At 38.5% G+C, this 20,293-nt stretch overlaps 1 protein-coding gene across 1 annotated transcript in view; it reads left to right on the forward strand.

The window, feature by feature from the left end:
• The first annotated feature begins 1,391 nt into the window (after nt 1–1,391).
• LOC149227101 (putative LRR receptor-like serine/threonine-protein kinase At1g56140) overlaps nt 1,392–20,293 on the forward strand; it is a 197,468-nt gene continuing 178,566 nt past the window's right edge. The window contains exons 1-2 of the mRNA XM_089380406.1: nt 1,392–1,504; nt 1,705–1,720. Of these exons, the coding sequence (XP_089236532.1) occupies nt 1,392–1,504; nt 1,705–1,720 (129 nt within the window). The remainder of the gene's footprint in view (nt 1,505–1,704; nt 1,721–20,293) is intronic.

Below are 20,293 nucleotides of genomic sequence, written 5' to 3' on the forward strand. Positions count from 1 at the left end.
CTTCCTTTCCTTCTATAGAAAATTTCATGAAAAGTTCTTGAAAATTAAAAGCTATTGTACCCAATGATTGTAGCCATTGGACTCCTAGTACAACATCAGCACCTTCCATTGGAATGGAAAGCATTGGGCTAGTCAATACATATTGTCCCATGGATAGCTTGATATTATGGCACTTTCCAGAGAAATTTATTGTTCCTCCATTTTCAACTATCACTTGACACTTTGGTGCTAGATATAGGAAACAATTCAATTCTTTTGCTACCTTACAATGAATAAAATTGTGGGTACTTCCTGAATCAATGAACACTATTACCTTTTTCTTCTTGATTTGTCCTTCTATCTTGATGGTTTGACGAGTGGTAATCCCAGCCAATGCATTACAAGATATGGTCGGATTCATTTCTTCTTGATCTAGGCTTTGTTCCTGGAGTATATCCTCTTCTTTTGACCTTTCTTGCTCCTTTTCTTCTTCCTCTTCACAATCTATGTAGAATAATTTCTTCTCAGCACACTTATGACCTTTAGTGTATTTTCTATTACAACTGTAACAAAGCCCTTTTGCTCTTTTTTCTTCCAATTTTTGTGGTGTCAACCTTATAGGTTGTGGAAGACTAGGGGCAACAACACTTCCATCTTTATAGTTGTGAGTGGTATGCTTCCTGGTTGCCATAATTTTGCTTTCCATATTTCTTGCTAACCTGAATGCCTTCTCTAATGAATCAGGTTCCCAAACGTGAACATCATGTTGGATATTATCCCTTAAAGTCCCTCTGAACACATCAATCCTATGCTCCTCTGGAATATTTTTTACCCTTATGTTCAATTTTTGGAACTCCTTAATGTGCTCCATTATTGAACCCTTTTGTTTGAGACTTATCAATTGGCTAATTTTTTTTTTCTTTTTGTATCCTCATAATGTGCTGTCAATTCTTCCATAAAAATTGCCCAAGTGATAATTTTGTTGGACACGGATTGTCATTGATGTTAATATGGAAATATTCTGGATACTAGGGGATGACATGAAGCCAAGGGGATGCAGAGCAGATTCATGAAGAGACAGGAGCAAGGCCATCAGGATAGCCAAGCCATAAGCAAGAGGAGTTACCAAAGGAGGTCTTTGAAAGACACTGCCAAGCCAGAGGAGCCACATTGGAGCAAGAGTAAGAGCCACATTTATATATAGTATATATATGCCAAAACAGAGTTAGCGGGACTACAGGAGCAAACAGAGGAAGTAGAATAGAGCATATATATATGCCATATATATGCCGAAGAAGAGGAGCATACATGGTAAACAGAGGACGCAGGCAGCCATCGGAGCCATAGAGGAAGCAGATAGAGTTATCAGGAGCTAACGAAGGAGCAGTGGATGCGTTTAACCGTAAAAAAACATGATCCGTCAGATTTCCAGTGAAAATATCCGACGACTACCGGGCGATGAAGATGCACGGGAGATAGCGAGCGGGTACGGCGGTAAGCGGTATTCCCCGCACCGCTTTCGGAGGTGGGTGGTAAATGTACCATGGTGTGCGATACCATTCATTGCACGACACGTGGATGACGGGATGTGGCGGAAAACCGCTTTATCGCACGTTAACATGTGGTTAAGTTATGACATCGGGAGGAGCGAGCGTCGTCAGATCGCCTGATGAATGATCGGACGGCAAGTTTAACTTCACATGTTTTTCTTGACTGATGTGACAGGAAAGCAGCGGAGACCGTAGGATCGTGATGCGATGATCGAACGGTGCGGGTCCAATCACACAGGTTTCCGATTTTTATGACAGGGAAACGGTGAATTTGAGGATTAGGCGAGGAACGGTGAATTTTTCATAGAGTTATAGAGTAAAAAAGGAGGTAGCAGGGTTTATTTGATCCTCGAATTGTTGGATTATAGTAGAGATAACAACTGTAATTCGGCCTCTCTTCCGCATTAACGTGACCTATAAGAATTTGATGAATTCGAATAGACAGAGGAAGCCATGGATCGGGAAGCTGAAAGATCAAGCGAGTCAGAGGAAATGACAGCGACCGAGGAGGAAGCCAAAGAGGCAGTGGAAAGTAGAAACGAAGAGTCAGAGACATCTGAAATACATAAAAACATAAAAAAAAAAGTGAGATGGCGATTTTGAGATATAGATAATCAGTGAGAGAGGAAGCCGAAGAATAGGGAAAGAAGAAGGAAAGGCCAGAAAAGCAAGAGAACAGGAGAATAGCAAAAGCTTAGCAAGCTTGTGAGTAGAGAACAGCAGCAGAACAATTTATATCAAGGTTGGGTTGGATTGAAGCCCAAGAGGTTGGAGCCTCAGAACAGAACAGGACTAAAGTCATTAAGGGTAGGTGCTCGTAAGTGCAGAACCACTGCTAAACAGAGTTGGTGCTCTGGAGGTTGGAGCCTCACTGAAGTCCAAGTTGGAGCTTGGCAGCTATTCATAGTCGGATATATACTTATATTGTATTTATTTCATTGCATTGTCTTGAGTTTTAATAAAAGCATTTATTTTAGCTGCTAGTTTCTGTGTTCTGTGTATACATATACATATCTATATATGCTTTTGGAAATCACTAGAAAAAAAAAGGTAAGAAATTCTGATTCACCCCCCCCCTCAGTATTTTCGACAATTGGTATCAGAGCTAGCTTCTTCATACTAGCCTAAAATCTTGAAGAAGGATCCGCAGCCATGATGAGAAATCACGAAGCATCAGGAAGACCTCCTTTGTTCGATGGCACTAACTTTGGTTTCTGGAAGAAAAGAATGACCTACTACTTAATGTCCCTTGGACCTGAAGTCTAGCATTTTGTTCAAAATGAATACAAAATGACTACCACTCTTCCAACAGACCAAGACGAGAGGAAAGCCTACATCGAAAATGAAAAGGCCATGAACTCCATCACTAGTGGAATCACTGATTCCGAGTTTACAAAAATCATGCATTGTACATCTGCCAAAGAAATGTGGGAGAAGCTAGTTAGCTTGTACGATGGAGACTCAAAAGTAAAAAAGGCAAAGCTTCAAACTCACAGAAGACAATTTGAAAGTTTGAAGATGGAAGATGAAGAAGACATTGCAACATATCTCCTCTGAGAAGCTGAAGTGGTAAATTCCCTGAAATGATTGGACGAAAAAATTGAAGAAAGTACCATTGTTCAAAAGGTGTTAAGGTCTCTTCCAGATAGATTTGACTCCAAAATAAGCGCTATAGAAGAAGCAAAGGATATAGATACCCTCAAAATGGATGAAATCCATGGAATTCTCACTGCCTATGAAATGAGGAAAGGTGGCCCAAGCTCCAAAGATGCAACATTCAAGGTCTCAAAGTCAAAGAAGGGGAAAGAAAGGAATGACTGTAGTGATGAGTCAGATGTGGAATCCGAATTGGCTCAATTTGTATGAAAGCTGAAGAGAGGATCTAAGCTTAGAGGAAAGTATCCTCTTATTTTTTTTAAATGTGGTAAAATAGGTCATTATGCAGCAAAATGTCCTCATAAACATGACAATGATGATGAAGGAAATTCTAAAAGAATGGCATATAAAAAGAAAGGGTTCAATAAGAAAAACTTCTTCTCCAAGCAAGATGAGTCTGATGAGGATGAGTTTATAGTCATCAAAAAGAAATCAGATGAGGAAAGTGATCATGATGAAAGCCAAGAAGCATTATTCATGGCACTCGTAGATGATGATGACTCAGGGCTGGAAGGAAATGGAGATGAACTGTTAATAAGTGCCATTGAAGAAAATGAGAAACTACAGAATAAAATCATTTCTCTCAAAGTGGAAAATGAGGAAACAAGAAGGAGAGAAGATCTCTTGGAAGCAAAGCTTAAAGAAAAGGAAGAGACTTGCGAAGAATGTGAGGCCGAAATAGTGTCTCTGAGAAAGGAGTTGGAGCAAATTAAAAATGGCTGTAAAAGCTCTCAAATACTTGAGACTACTCTGAAAAATCAAAAACCTCAACATGACAAGTCTGGAATAGGTTTCAAAGGAGAATCCTCAAGCACTAAGAATAATGTGAAAAGCTATGCCGATGCACTTTCCTGCAATCCAAAAGATGAAAAAATATATTATCAAAAGTGCATCCCTGATCCCAAGAATGAAGAGGGAATTACTCCAAAGAAGAATGTGGAGTCAAATCATGGACACTACAACAAATACAAACCTGTACTCCACCAAAGGCCCATCACAAATCCGAAGAACGAGGGAGGAGTAATTCCCAGGATGGAAATCGACTCAAATTGTGGTTGCTTCAACAAGTAAAAAACTATCTTTCTTGGACACCGCTTTCACTGTAAAAACTTCGGTCATCAAGCCGGACATTGTATGGCTCACAGAAGTGAAAAGAAAAATCTAAAGGACTGAATATTCAACTCATATGCCCCCAAAAGGTAGGGACAAATCAAAACGTTCAATTAATTTGATCGCTTGACCAAATTTGATCTAATTTGCTCTTTCTGCTACAATAATGGACACTATGAACAAGACTGCCCACTCAAAGCAAGAAAGACGAGTAGTAAGAACTCCAGCATGGACAAATGTGGCCTGGCTCTATATGCTCAAAATAATGAAAACCAGTGGTTTGTAGATAGTGGGTGCTCCAGACACATGACAGAAAACAGAAGGAAGTTTGTCTCACTGAGTAAAAAGGAAGGGAATGTGTCCTTTGGAAGCGGATCAGGCAGAATTGTAGGAAAAGGAACAGTTACTCTGATCAATGAAAAAGGAAAAGCTCAAGATGCTCTGCTAGTTGATGGGCTCAAACACAACCTCTTGAGTGTTAGCCAAATCTGTGATCAAGGACATAAGGTCGTTTTCAGCACCAAAGACTGTGAAATAAGGAACTTTGCCTCAGGGAAAATTGTGGCAAAAGGGGTGAGGACATCAGAAAACATTTACATTATGAACAAGATTCAATAAAATAAATGCTACTTAAGTCAGATAGATGGGAGTTAGCTATGGCGCAAGCGACTTGGACATACAAGCTTCGAAAATCTGATCAATATCAGCAAGATCAAAGCTGTACGAGACATCCCAAGGCTGTCCAAACCAAATCAAGCGGTTTGTGGTCCATGTCAACATGGAAAGCAGACCAGAACCAACCACAAGACAAAGGAGCTCTATACACTGAAGCCCTTGGAGATCATCCATGCCGATGTGTGTGGGCCAACTAGAAATCAAGCACTCCAAGGAGAAAGGTATTTTGTGTTATTTGTTGATGATTATACTAGAATGATGTGAATATATTTCATAAAGTATAAATCTGAAACTCTTCAGTGTTTTAAGAATCTAAAAGCCCTTGTAGAAAATGAAAAAAAAAATCAAAAATTAAGTGTCTCAGAACAGACAGAGGAGGAGAATTCACATCGAATGAGTTTAGTGAGTTCTGTAATATTCATGGAATTAAAAGAAAATTCTCGACTGCCAGAACACCTCAGCAAAATGGGGTAGTTGAAAGAAGAAACCGAACAGTCCAAGAAATGGCAAGAACTATGTTATTAGCAGTAGACTTACAACCTAAATTTTGGAGAGAAGCAGTAGCGACAACTGTTTATACACTGAATCAAACTCAATTAAGACCAAATTGTGAAAAAACTCCTTATGAGCTATGGAAAGGAAGACCTGCTTTGGTGAAGTACTTTAAGATCTTTGGAAGCAAGTGCTTCATAAAAATAAATGATGGCTCACCCGGAAAGTTTGATTCTCGGGTTGATGAAGGGATATTTCTTGGATACTATACATGCAGCAAGGCTTACAAGTGCTACAATTATCGACTGAAGAAAATAGTGGAAAGCATTGATGTAAAGGTTGATGAAGATCTTCCAGAAAAGGAAATTGAAGAACATGAAGATGACTCTCTCATTAAAGAAGAAGAACATAAAGAGGAAGAAGAAGAAGAAGAAGAGGAAAGGGAACCACCTAATACCCCTTCAAAGATGAAGTATGTCCAAATACATCATCCAGAAGAGAAGATCATTGGTGATAGAGATGAAGGTGTGCAGACTCGAAGAAGGATAACAATCACACCCAAGAGAAAAGTCATTGCCCTCCTATCTATGATAGAACCAGAAATATTTGCAGAAGCAAGTAAGGATCCTCATTGGGTAAAAGCCATGGAAGAAGAAATGTCCCAAATTGAGAAGAACAAGACATGGGAGCTGGTACCTCATCCAAAGGACAAAAACATAATAGGAACCAAATGGGTGTTCAAAAATAAAATGAATGAGGAAGGACAGGTTATCAGAAACAAGGCAAGACTTGTCTGCAAAGGCTATTCACAAATTGAAGGAGTTGACTTTGAAGAGACATTTGCACCAGTGGCCCATATGGAAGCTATTAGGATGTTCTTGGCATTTTCTTGCTCAAGAGGATTCAAAATCTATCAAATGGACGTGAAATCAGCATTTCTAAATGGGGAACTCAAGGAGGAAGTCTACATGGAGCAGCTAGAAGGTTTTGATCTAACAACAGGAAAGGACTTAGTTTGTAAGTTGAAAAAGGCTTTATATGGGTTGAAACAAGCTCCTAGAGCTTGGTATGCAAGACTAGATCACTATTTACAACAACAAGGCTTCAAAAAGGGAGTGGCTGGAAGTAATCTATACATAGAGACAGATGAAGGTAAGTTACTAGTTGCTCTTGTTTATGTCGATGATCTGATTTTTGCTAGTAATAATGATGAAATGAGCCATGAATTTTCTCAAAGCATGTCAAAAGAGTTTGAGATGTCAATGATAGGAGAGCTGTCCCACTTCCTTGGACTTCAAATATCTCAAACCAGAGCATTATTGTGTATATCTCAAACCAAAATATCTAAAAGACATGCTCAAAAAATATGGAATGGAGGATTGTGCACCCATGAGCACACTTATGACCACAAATTGCAAACTGAGCAAAGATGATGACTCCCCTCTAGCAGATGCAACTCATTATAGGTCAATGATTGGAGCCCTTCTATACTTAACAACTACACGACCAGACATAATGCAAGCAGTAGGAATGGTGGGAAGATTTCAATATGTTCCCAAACAATCCCATTTATTAGCTATAAAAAGAATTCTCAGATATCTGAAGGGAACTTATGATTTCGGCCTTTGGTATCCAAAGAACTCAACACTGACTGTAACTGCATACACCGACACTGATTGGGCTGGAAGTATAGATGATCGAAAAAGTACTAGTGGAAATACATTCTTCCTAGGAGACTGCTTGGTATCCTGGTTCAGCAAAAAACATTCATCCATATCATTATCCACAGCTGAAGCCGAGTATATTTCTGCAGCAGACTGTTGTACTCAGATACTATGGATGAAGGAAGCTCTAAAAGATCTCGACATATGTACTGATCAACCAATTACTATTTATTGTGACAACACAAGTGATATCAATCTCAGCAGACTTAATCCAGTGATGCACTCAAGAGCCAAACACATACCAATCAAGTATCATTTCCTCAGTGAGTAAGTAGCTGAACAAAAAATTGTCTTGGAATATATCAGTACAAAGGAGCAGATAGCTGATATTTTCACAAAACCTCTTCCTCAAGAATCATTTGAACATCTGCGTCAAAAGATGGGGGTTATTTCTTTATCATCACTCAAGTTCATTCATAAAGATGCAGCAGGACAGGGGGAGCAGTTTGACAGGGGGAGTCCGTATGCATTCCTTTGCCATTGATGTCAAAGGGGGAGAGAGCAAAAGAATATTGCCATCAATAACAAAGGGGGAGATTGTTGGACACGGATTGTCATTGATGTCAATATGGCAATATTTTGGATACTAGGGGATGACATGAAGCCAAGGGGATGCAGAGCAGATTCATGAAGAGATAGGAGCAAGGCCATCAAGATAGCCAAGCCATAAGCAAGAGGAGTTACCAAAGGAGGTCTTTGAAAGACACTGCCAAGCCAGAGGAGCCACATTGGAGCAAGAGTAAGAGCCACATATATATATATAATATATATATGCCAAAACAGAGTTAGCGGGACTACAGGAGCAAACAGAGCAAGCAGAATAGAGCATATATATATGCCATATATATTCCAAAGAAAAGGAGCATACATGGCAAACAGAGGACGTAGACAGCCATTGGAGCCATAGAGGAAGTAGACAGAGTTATCAGGAGCTATCGGAGGAGCAGTGGACGCATTTAACAGCAAACTAACATGAGCCATTAGATTTCCAGTGAAAATATTCGACGGCTACCGGGCGATGAAGATGCACTAGAGATAGCGAGCGGGGACGACGGTAAGTGATATTCCCCGCACCACTTTCAAAGGTGGGTGGTAAACGTACCATGGTGTGCGATACCATTCATTTCATGACACGTGGATGATGGGATGCAGCGGAAAACCGCTTTATCGCGCGTTAAGATGCGGTTAAGTTACGGCATCAGGAGGAGCGAACGTCGTCGGATCGCCTGATGAATGATCAGACGACAGGTTTAACTTCACGTGTTTTTTTTTACTAACGTGAAAGGAAAGCAGTGGAGACTGTTGGATCGTGATGCGATGATCGAATGGTGTGGGTTCAATCGCACGGGTTTCCGATTGTTATGATAGGGACACAGTGAATTTGAGAATTAGGTGAGGAACGGTGAATTTTTCACAGAGTTATAGAGTAAAAATGGAGGTAGGAGGGTTTATTTGATCCTGGAATTGTTGGATTATAGCAGAGCTAACAACTGTAATTCAACCTCTCTTCCACATTAACGTGACCTGTAAGAATTTGATGAATCTAAATAGATAGAGGAAGCCATGGATCGGGAAGCTGAAAGATCAAGTGAGTCAGAGGAAATGACAACGACCGAGGAGGAAGCAAAAGAGGCGGTGGAAAGCGGAAACGAAGAGTCAGAGACATCTAAAATACATAAAAAGGATAAAAACAAAGTGAGATGGTGATTTTGAGATATAGATAATCAGTGAGAGAGGAAGCCGAAGAACAGGGAAAGAAGAAGGAAAGGCTAGAAAAGAAAGAGAACAGGAGAATAGCAGAAGCTCAGCAAGCTTGTGAGTAGAGAACAACAGCAGAACAATTTATATCAAGGTTGGATTGGATTGGAGCCCAAGAGGTTGGAGCCTCAGAACTGAAAAGGACTAAAGTCATTAGGGGTAGGTGTTCCTAAGTGCAAAACCACTGCTAAACAGAGTTGGTGCTCTGGAGGTTGGAGCTTCACTGAAGTCCAAGTTGGAGATCGGAAACTATTCACAGTTAGATATATACTTATATTGTATTTATTTCATTGTACTGTCTTGAGTTTTAATAAAAGCATTTATTCCAGCTGCTGGTTTCTGTGTTCTGTGTATACATATACATATCTATATATGCTTTTGGCAATCACTAGAAAAAAAGGTAAGAAATACTGATTCACCCCCCTCTCAGTATTTCCAACAAATTTGTTTACGAGAGAAAAGCCATTGATACCATACAAACTGATTTGGTTCCAAATATAAAGTTGCAATACGTACCTTTTGTGTGTTTTGCACATTATTGAGATCGAAAAATTGCTCCATCTGTAATATCCATGTTGCGGGATCCTTGCCATCAAACTTCCTCATATCGATTTTTGGAATATGGTGGGTATTCAATAAAAAATTAGAGTCTATGAAATCATGATTAACATTTCTTTTGTTCTCATCATGAGTTTCCTTACTACCCTTTCACCATTAGTAAGTATTTCTTGTAGAAAATTTGTCAAATTTGTCTTCAAATCTGCCATGCCTGTCTTCAAATTTGTGTTCAAATCTATCTTCAAATTGTCCATCTTAGCTTCCACGCCATTCATCTTATCTTCCATGCCATTTATCTTAGCTTCTGTTAGCTTTTGTGAGAGTGACATTTGTTGCACTTGGTCTTGTAATTTTGATATATCATGTAGCATTTCTTCCTCTTCTTCATGAGTCATGCTAGAGCTTTCAGGTTTCTTACTAGGTGTTTGAATTTTATTTCCTCGGGGCATCAGTTACCAATAATAATGCTCTACTATGCCCTTTGAATTCCTTCAAAATAATTTTTCAAACCAAGCTTAAGAATTTAAAAAAATCTACACACCTTTTTTCACTTTGTAGGAGCTCGATATTGCCTCTGATGTATCTCTGTAATTTTGGATCATCTAGTTTTAAAATTGTGATCTATAGTAGCCCTCTGTGTCCTCTTTCCAATGCCACTAGTCTGATCCAAATTGGATTCTCCAAGGAAGAGTTATGCCAAATCTCTCACAGTGACCTGATTATAGACTAGTTCAGTAGCGCGAACTTGTATGACATGCCACATGTCCCTGTTTTGACCTTTGGCTCTAAAAAATATACACAAGAAACTACATTCTATCCTCTTTCTGACCTTTTTATGAAATTTCAATCCAATGCTCAGAGAAAAAGTTATGACGATTTTCCCCAGGTCACCTATTTGGAATGTAATTCAGGAGTCTGAAAAATACTAACTTCCTCAGATCATATCTCCGCAAATATAGCGCGAAAAGCTCTAAAATTCATACCCGAGGTTCAGCGTGATTTTGTCTCAAATGGGTTTTTTTTTTCACTTCTGAAACTTCGCACAAAAAAAGTTATAGAAAAAATTCCATGATGACCTATTTGGAGCAGCGAAACCCTAGAATCCAAAAGCTCTGATACCAAATGTTATGAAACCAGCTCACAAAAAGATAGAAAAGATATATCAACGCCTTACAATTCAGCCTCTTCGAGGGGGCAACCTCCTTTACATTACACAAATGAATGATTCCTTCATGATTCAAATGACAAAACCCCCTTTCTATATATAGGAGTCTAAGGAGTCACAATATAACCCAGCCAACCTAACAATAATAATATAAAGGCACAAAAATAACAATAAAGGGATTATATGGGGCACAATAATAACAATATGGGGAAAATAGGGGCACAACGATATTAATAAGGGGTACAACTACAATAGTAATGGGGTAATCACTAGTATTACAGGTACCTAATAACAAGGATCGGCTATACCTATGTAAGAATTCCCAACTCAAACAAAAGATTCTTAGGGAATTGTACACCTCTCCCTTAGGAGAGCACTTAGGATTTCTAAAAAACAACCATAGGGTTAAGAAGGATATTTTTTGGGATGGCCTTAAATCGGATATTCAAAAGTTTGTGGCGGAATGTTTGGTTTGGAAACAAAATAAATTTGAAACAATTAAGACCCCAGGACTATTACGACCTTTATCCATTCCAAGCCAATGTTGGGAGGAGGTTTCAATGGATTTTATCATAGGTTTACCCAAGTCTGAAGGAAAGAGTCTTATCATGGTGGTAGTTAACAGACTTACCAAGTATGCATGCTTTTGTGCATTATCTCATCCATTTAAAATGAGTACAGTTTCGACTGCATTTATGGAAACAATTCAAAAGCTACATGGAAACCCAAAGATTATTGTAAGTGACAGAGATCCCATTTTCACTGGAATTTTTTGGACAAAATTATTTTCTTGTCTTGGTACTCAATTAACTCATAGCTCATCTTATCATCCTCAATCTGATGGGCAAAATGAGATAGTAAACAAATGTTTGGAATGATATCTTCGTTGCTTTGTATCTGATAAACAGGCACAATGGGTCAAATGGTTGCCTCTGGCTGAATGGTGGTATAACACTTCCTTCCATACTGCAACGAAAATGACCCCATTTATGCTACTTTATGGATATCATCCACCATCCATCACATCATATTTAAGAGAAAATTCTAAGGTTCAAGTAGTGGAAGATCACATTGAGCATCAACAATAAGTTCTCCAACTCTTAAAGGATAACCTCACCTTGGCACAGAATAGAATGAAACAGAAGGAAAATCAACATCACAGCGAAAGAAGTTTTGATGTAGGTGATTGGTTATTCCTACGGCTACAACCATATGAACAAATGTGCCTCAAGCAAGCTAATAAGAATAATAAATTCTCACCAAAGTATTATGGCCTTACAAGGTGTTTCAAAAGATAGGTACTATGGCATACAAATTGGAGCTTCCTGCAGCTTCCCAAGTGCACCCAGTTTTCCATGTTTCATGATTAAAGAAGGTTATAGGTGACAAGCTTCTAGTTCAAACAATATTGCCAAACCTTGATGAGGAAGGAAAAATCATATTGGAACTTGAAGGAGTCAAAGACACAAGAACTCGACAGCTACGAAATCGATCAATTTCATAGTATCTCATCAGGTGGAAGAACTTACCCATTGAAGATTCCACATGGGGGGATGAGAATTTTATACGGAAGCATCCATAACTACTCAAGCATTGAGGAAAATACTTTTTTGAAGGAGGGGGGCATGTTAGGTCCCTATAATACTAGTGATTCCCCATTACTATTGTCATTCTATCCCTTATTGTTATTGTTGTCCTTGTATTGTCCCCATATTGTCTATTTTGTGCCCCTATTGTCCCCATATTGTTATTATTGTGCCCCATAAAATCCCTCTATTGTTATTTTTGTGCCTTTGTATTATTATTTTTAGGTCGACTTGGTTATATTGTGACCCCCTAAACTCCTATATATATATATGAGGTTTTGTCATTTGAATCATCCAAGAATTGTTCATTTGTGTAATGTAAAGGAGGTTGCCCCCTCGAAGAGGCTTATTTTGAAGGCATTTATCTATCTTTTCTATCATTTGTTACTTGATTTCATAACAAAAAATATGACACTAAAATCTCTATTTTTTTCACTTTTCTGAATTCTAATTTGGGTAAAATGAGTGAGAAGAGTGTGGTACCCTATTGGGTGAGTATAAATTCCAATGAATGAACTTCCAATATTATCTAAAGAGGTCATATAAACAATATTTAAATACAAGTACCAATAATAAAAAAATGCTTTGAGTGATTGGAGAAAAACTATTACCATTACATCATCTTGAAGAATTTCATGAATGTCACAAAGTTCAAGGAATTCGTCCATAAGTTTCATAGGATCCATGACACCATCTCCATTAAATACAGGAAATGCCCCAATAGGTAATGTAGGCATAGGATGTTATTCACCCTATAATGCAAGTGGACTTTCTCTAGTCCTTCTTCTTGGATGTGTTCCTTCTTGATGTCCTCTTTTATCATCCTTTTGTTCCTCTGTTGTTTCTTATTCCATTTCCCTAGCACTTAAGTGAAAGAAGAGAGCCATTGATTGGTTGGAAGAAGTAGAAATTTATTAGGCAATTCTCTTACTATGACATCTTATCATCGACACATGAATTGTTTCAGACTTCTTTAGTTTAAACTCTATAATTGTCATGGAGTAAACTATTAGGATACCTAGGCATTGGAAATTCTTTTTGAGATAAAATGTCCCAGTATCTTTTAGGCTATTCACTATTTCTTACTATTCACAATACAAGATCATATAATTGATTCAAAATTACTCTGTGATAATCAAGTCTAATGATAAGGTGAGGTTGGATAGGATTCATTTGAGTCATTTACCAGGAACAAATATTGATTATTCAAATCCCTAGTGGAGTCACCAAAAATGTGTTAGAAACAATGGAATCCAAGACACTACTGAGGGGGGGGGGGTGAATCAGTAGTGTGAAAAAATTATACAACTCCTCATAATTTATACCTTTCATTCAATTTGCATACTACTCATGCAATCAACCACACAACTCAATCATGTAAAACATAACATCATTATCACCTTCAAGCACGTGTGAAACATATGCATAAGAAATCAATCATCCTTTCATTTATTTGGAAAATACAAGCTAAAAATTGATACATCATTGACCCACAAGCTATTACTTGTAGGTTTTCTATCCATTCTCATTTATCAGTCTTCACAAAAGGGTACTGTTGCCCCTGCTCGTTTATCAATTTTCACAAAAGGAGACTCTTTCCCTTACTTGTTTATCCATTTTCACTAAAAGGTACTTGTTCTCCTTCTCATTTATCAACTACTGATGAAAGGGGCTCTTTCCTTTACTCATTTATTATCCTATGCTAAAAAGGGACTCTTGCCCCTACTCATTTATTAAAAACTACTGAAAGGGACTCTTTCCCCTGGAAGGAAAGCTACCATTAGGTGGCCTTGTTGATCCATATTTCATAAATTTTAAACTCGAACCAATAAAACAATTCTATTTTTATAAACATGTAAATTTTCTTACCTCAACTGCTAACCAAAACCATCATTAAACACCTTCAAGAAATATCTATTTGTTGAAAAAGTCACCAAACACATCTAATCAATATTCACTGATCAAATCACCAATTATACCAAAAGCATCACCATAAAATCCTCTTCATACAAACATCATTCAAACCATATCATCAATTAACCTCTTCTAATATCAAATCTAATATTTCATTGACCTTTGATACATACTCTCATTATGGATTAGTTTGCACTAGCAACCTCTCACTCACCCTCAACAAACATGGTTGCACTCTTGCACACCTTCACATAGGAAAATTGATTTTTATTATAAAGGAAATTGGATTGATATTTTTGAAATGAAGCTTTATTCTCTTACACTTGAATTCTTGCATGAATCTTATATTTTTTGACTTTGTCCTATTCAGCTAAGTCTTCTAAATTTTATCTTCTAGTTATTGTTATAGCACCATTTACCACCATTGGTATTTGTGATGCTTGGTTTATGGCCTAAGGCAACCCCTCCTTCAAGACTTGGTCCAAATATTTTAAATACAGTGTTTTATTCCCTATACGCTACTTTTCCCTCAGATAAAAGCATGTACACATGGGTTAGTTAATACCCAACCCACGTATATGTGTTAAAACACTTAAAAAAATTAAATTTCCTTAATTGTGGGCGGATTTCACGGGTTTTACCCGTTGATTACCTCCTATTGCCCATGGCCCAACTGTTTCCCAACTAAAAACCTAATTGGGAGAAGAATAAATGGACTTCTATGAGAAGGCCTTAAGGAGGAGAAGAGATAGAGTTATTATACTAAGATTATACCTAACTGAGTCTGAAGTATCCCTATGCTTCATGTACTTCCCCAAGTTTCAGGAAACCCTTGTTTCATTGATTATATATATTCTCCCCCTTTCTTGAGATATCATGGTATTGGTTATGGAAGGAGGTTGTTGAAGACTGGGACTGGATGGATCTGAAGGACAGTTCCGCTTGGAGCTAGAAGAGGAAGACTCAGGTGAATTCTCTCTGTGTTAGCTATAGCTTTCTACAATAAAAAGAAGCACTATCTTGTTTCCAAGATTAAATGTGTTTATGCATCGGATAGTGTTGTAATTCATATATGAATGTTATTTTGATGTATGACTAATCATTTGCTTATATGATACAAAGTTAGTTTCATTAAAATGCTTTATCTCTATACTGCTATCTGTGTTCGAATTGAATGATTTTCAGGTTTGATGGACATCGGGAGTTGCAGAGGGTTTGAACCCTACGAGATCTACCTAAACGAAGGACATCCGGGTATGGTCGCTCTCACATAGTTTGTTTATATAAGCATTTTTCCTAAGTTGTATGAGTGTTTCTTACTGTAGTTCGCTCTTGCTCTATTGGGGTTCCAACCCAAAGCCCTAAGGTACTTATTCCCGTAATAGAATTGGTGACTCCACTGGGGATAACAATCTTGTTATTCCTAGTTTGGGTTGTTCCGTGTCAATCAGGGCTCAGTATTTGGTTTTCTTGCTGTTACAGTCTTATTTGGTCCAGCAGAGTCTTAGACCTTAAGTCTGATCTTTTTGATCTTGCTTTATTTTTTATTTTATTTTTGCAAAGCTTTATATACGCACTTTACTTTGTTTACAGTAGCGTACACACGCTTGTTTCTGTGAAGTGAACTCATGTATACGCGAGTTTCCTTTATCATAAGTGCGTGTACACGCCTCTGTGCTTGAACACAGTTGCGTATACCATTTTTTGCATTTTTTTGTCAAATCTCTTCGCCCAGAGAGATTTGTTGCCTGGTCTATTTAGTCTTTGAGTGGTCAATTTCTGTCTGAAGAATTTCATTATTCTGCGAGCTTACTGTTTTGAAGTCTCTTTCGCATTGAAAAGATTTGGCCTAGGTTTGCTTTTCAGTGAGTTCGTGATTTGTGTTTTGGCACACAAGACTTTGTACAGAGGTTCATGGTTGTTCTAGCCCTCTAGAACAGGAGATTGTTTTTAATCTCACTGTCAAGCTTGGTTTTTGGTCCACTTGCTTTGCTTTCCATCATTTTGTGGCCTTATAGCTTTTCTTGATTTTTGAAAGTCTTTTTGATGAATTTGAAAGTATTTCTTTCCTGGCTTCTTGGTCATTTTGTTAAGCTCTTTGCCGCTATTTGGGTCATTTAGTACAAGTTGAGGCCTTTTTGTTCAAGTTTTCATTTGTTGTCAAATTTGTAACTTGCAAAGAATCCTTGTGCTCTTCTTTCGGTCTTTCAGTTTTAGTGGCATTTAGAGTGCTTTCAAAAGGTTGTTCTGATTGTTTCTTGAAAAAGAAAAGATCTCAAAAAACATTGTTTTCATTTTCTTTTTCCAACTTTGATTTTGGTTTCTTTTGATTTTGAAAGTGAATTGTGATCTTTTGGGATTTCACCTTCTTGTTTGGAGAGAATTTTGTATTCAAAATTCATATGCTCTTCAATGCTTAAGTTAGCTTATTAATAGTTATAAACAATTTCTTTTGTTCTTTTTTAGAGTAATTTAGGATCTTGCATCTTCATTTACACCTTGCATTAGGGTAGTTTAAATTATTAAAGCATCAATAGTCTTTTTAATTTTTGTATGTGTGAAGTGTGTTTCATGAAAAGAAAAGAAAAAGTATTTTTCTTCATAGAAGTTTCGTAGAACCCACGTAGAAATATCTTTTCATCAAAGAACAAATGATTGCATTCATGTAGTTATTTTTTCATTGATTTCTTTTGTGTCATACAAACACCATTGGTTTCACTTCCATCTATGCCCTTGTCTTAAAAGAACAACCATTAAAATCAAGCACTTAATTAAAATAAACTAGAACTTTTGTATTGTCATCAGAATACGCCAACAAGTTTAGGTTTATTAGGGCCTTGGATTAGGTGAGAGGAGAGTTAACTCTCCAAGGTTGCTCTAAATTACAAAATGTAGAAGTTCTATTAATGAGCGAAATCCAATAGCGTTAGGGAGACTGGGAAAGATCCGTGACTGGGAGTAAAGCATGAGGGTTAGTGAAGATAAGGACGAGAGATACCCCCTCTCTTACTTGTCAGATCCTATCTCACGACTGTTCCGCTTGGCTTCTAATACAAGTTGGTGACCATAGTTTCCTATCATAGGAATCACACAGGTGGCTGCAGAGGGGAATCCATTGGCGCCTAAGGTTGATGTTGTATCATGTTCAACAGTACTTTTGGAGGGCACCCTTGCAAAGATTGGGGGCTTGCACTAGAAAAGGCTATTGTCTGGAGGTTAGTGTAACTACCTCTAATACCTTCACTAGTAGGCCTAGGGCGTAATTACCCCAGTCTATTTTCGGAAGGCCCTTATTATTAACTTTCTTGTATTTTGGTGTCTAGTCCTAATCACCTAGAGTGGAAATACTTGAGAGTTGTTTGATTGTTGATATCTTTAGGGACATTTTAGTGAGTGTTCTGTGCTCCTAGTCGGCCTAGCTTTATAATTTTTGAGTCTTTAAGTAGATCTTTTAAACAATTCAAAGTGGCTAACCGACCATCTCGATGGTCTCAGAGACTTCGTGGCTTTCACCTATGAGTTTGGAGGCTTCTCCTAGAAGGAGTAGGAGCAATTATACTAGTGGTTTCCAACTAGTGGCAGCAAGTGCATTAGAGATTGATCCTCCGCTTGGGGGCATTAGCTCACAAGATAGACTTGGTACCAATACAGAGTTAGAGAGGAACACACGAGTTATTTCTCAAGGACTCTTCCAGTCAGAAGGTATTATTGAAGTAGAAGAGATTTTAGAGTCAATTGCAACTCCGAATTATCCTCTCCCTCCTGATCATCCAGATGTTTTGTTAGACATTGGAACTCTAATTCACAGGCCTTCGAACCCAGGTTTACATACATCTATCCCTTCGATGACCACTACTAGAAGCATGTCATCTATGATGAGTTTTGCGAGCATGCAGACTCCCATATTAGTATAAGGGGGAGGAACTATTTCCATCCCTTATAACACTCCCAGCACGACTATATTTGGGTCTACTTCCATTCCATCAGTGAGTGGAATTTCTCAAGCTATTGCATCCAGTTTTGGATTTTTCCCTTTTGGAATGTCGTCTCAAGGTATTCCTTCAGTTCGTTTACACATACCATCAACCACCTCTACATCCATGATGAGTGTATTGGCTTCTTTTCAGGGTTTCCCATTTGGAAGTGGTCATATACCACATTTCAATCCGACAGTAGGGTCAATGCCTTTTCCTTTTACAAGTCAAGGTAGTAACCCCTTCCAAAGTTAAACAAACCCTGCAATTGTGGGATAGGAGCTTGGAATCAATTTTTCGGCCAACAAGGGAATATGTCATATTCTTCGGTTAATTCATTTCAAAGTTTTCCACCCTTTGCTAATGCATGGAACCCTTATTAAGGGCTGTCAGCTCCTTTCAATACTTTGTTAGGGGGTAACTTCACTGGTTATGGAGGATTTTTGGTAGGAGTTGGTCAAACTCCAAATTTTGTTGGACCACAAGGATCACCTTTTGGTTTAGTAGGCTCTACAAATTACTTCGGGCAACCTGGTGCCTTTCAAAATCTAGGTCATTCTTTTCAAACCTTTGGGAACCCTGCCCGCTTTAGATGGAACTCCCAAGGTCCTCCACGACTTCCTTTTCTGGCCATGCTTAATTTGCCAGACTTAACTAAATTGATGAATGATCCAATTAGGTACAATCTAGCTTGGCCTTCGGTCCCAACTAAACTTCCCTCGGATATTCCAAAGTTCGAAGGGAAGAGTGGTGAAGACTCGGGAGACCATGTGACCACATTCCACTTATGGTGGTCATCCAACTCCCTGATAGATGATTCGATTAGGCTGAGGTTATTTCAGTGCACCCTAACCGGAAATGCGGCCAAATGGTATATAGAGTTGCGAGGAGGCACCTATACTTCTTTCGCTGATTTGGCTAATATTTTCTTAAACCATTTTCAATTGCCTGTCCACTATGAAGTCGGAACTGAACTTCTGCCCAACTTTCAGCAAGACACAACAACTCACATTTCGGATCATATCCAGGAATGGAGAAGGAGAAAAAGGCTTATCAAAGCTGAAATTCCACTAGAGTTCCTTCTCAAATGGTTTCTCAAATCATTACATCCTGGGATCTCAAAGGATGTTTCTCTTTCCGGTGTTTATTCGGAAGAGCAGGCTATTTTTCAAGCCCAACAATTGGAACCGATATATTCTCAGTCTGGGACTCTTCAGAAAATCCTACCTAATGCTCCTAGATCTAAGGTTGATTTAGCCAAACCGTAGCCAAGCCCTCACACTAATGGTATAGTTGGATCAATTGATGCAAATATGGTGAATCTTTTGAACCAATTGCACCACTTATCTCTACAAACTGCTTCTTCTAACTAGGCAACATTGTCTACACCTTCACCTTCCCAACCTACCTCTATAAACGCCGCCTAGGCCTCTAATCCCAAAGGAAATCAATAATCTGATGGGAAGAGGAAGGGACGAGGTAAGAACCAGAACCAAGAATGGAAGGGCAATGCGAACAAGCCCGACAACGGTGCTGGTGAGGGTCGAAAAGAGTCCTAGAAAAAGGTTAAATTTCCATGCAAGTTATGCAATAGAGATCATTTAACTCACCTCTGCCCTAAGATTAAAGATGCTCAGCGCTTGTTAGTGCAGCAAGGGTCCTCTAGCTCCAAAGCTATCCTGACTAACCCTTTTCCCCAAGGGCAGCAATTACTTGTTGGTGCGACCTCGAACACTGGTACCTTCACAGAGGGCAACTAGGAAGGGGAAAATTCCTCAAATGTTTATATGATGAACTCTCATGTTGATGTTTCTACACGAGCACATGATTATGGTGAAATAGAAACATCTAAGGCTAAATCTGTTCCCGAAACCACAGACCCACTTCATATTGAGCGACTCTCTGCTGAGTCTGTACCTCAGATACCAAAAGGTTCCACAAAGCGCTCAACTATTAACCCTAATGCTAGGGCAGCCTAGAACTACTCAACTGTAGAAGATCTAGCTCAAAGTCCTTTTGCTATGTTTGCTTTGGAGGTACTCCAGTCGTGTCCTACTCAGAGAAGTTCTTTTCTTTTAGGAATTGGTGCAGTAGATCCAAAGAATTCTTTAGTGCTCACTTTTGATATCCTGAATGTCAAAAAGAGACTTCC

Source organism: Pinus tabuliformis, chromosome J, assembly GCF_031772625.1.
Source record: "Pinus tabuliformis cultivar Carrire ecotype Pingquan chromosome J, CPIR1, whole genome shotgun sequence".
Classification (NCBI taxonomy): domain Eukaryota; kingdom Viridiplantae; phylum Streptophyta; class Pinopsida; order Pinales; family Pinaceae; genus Pinus; species Pinus tabuliformis.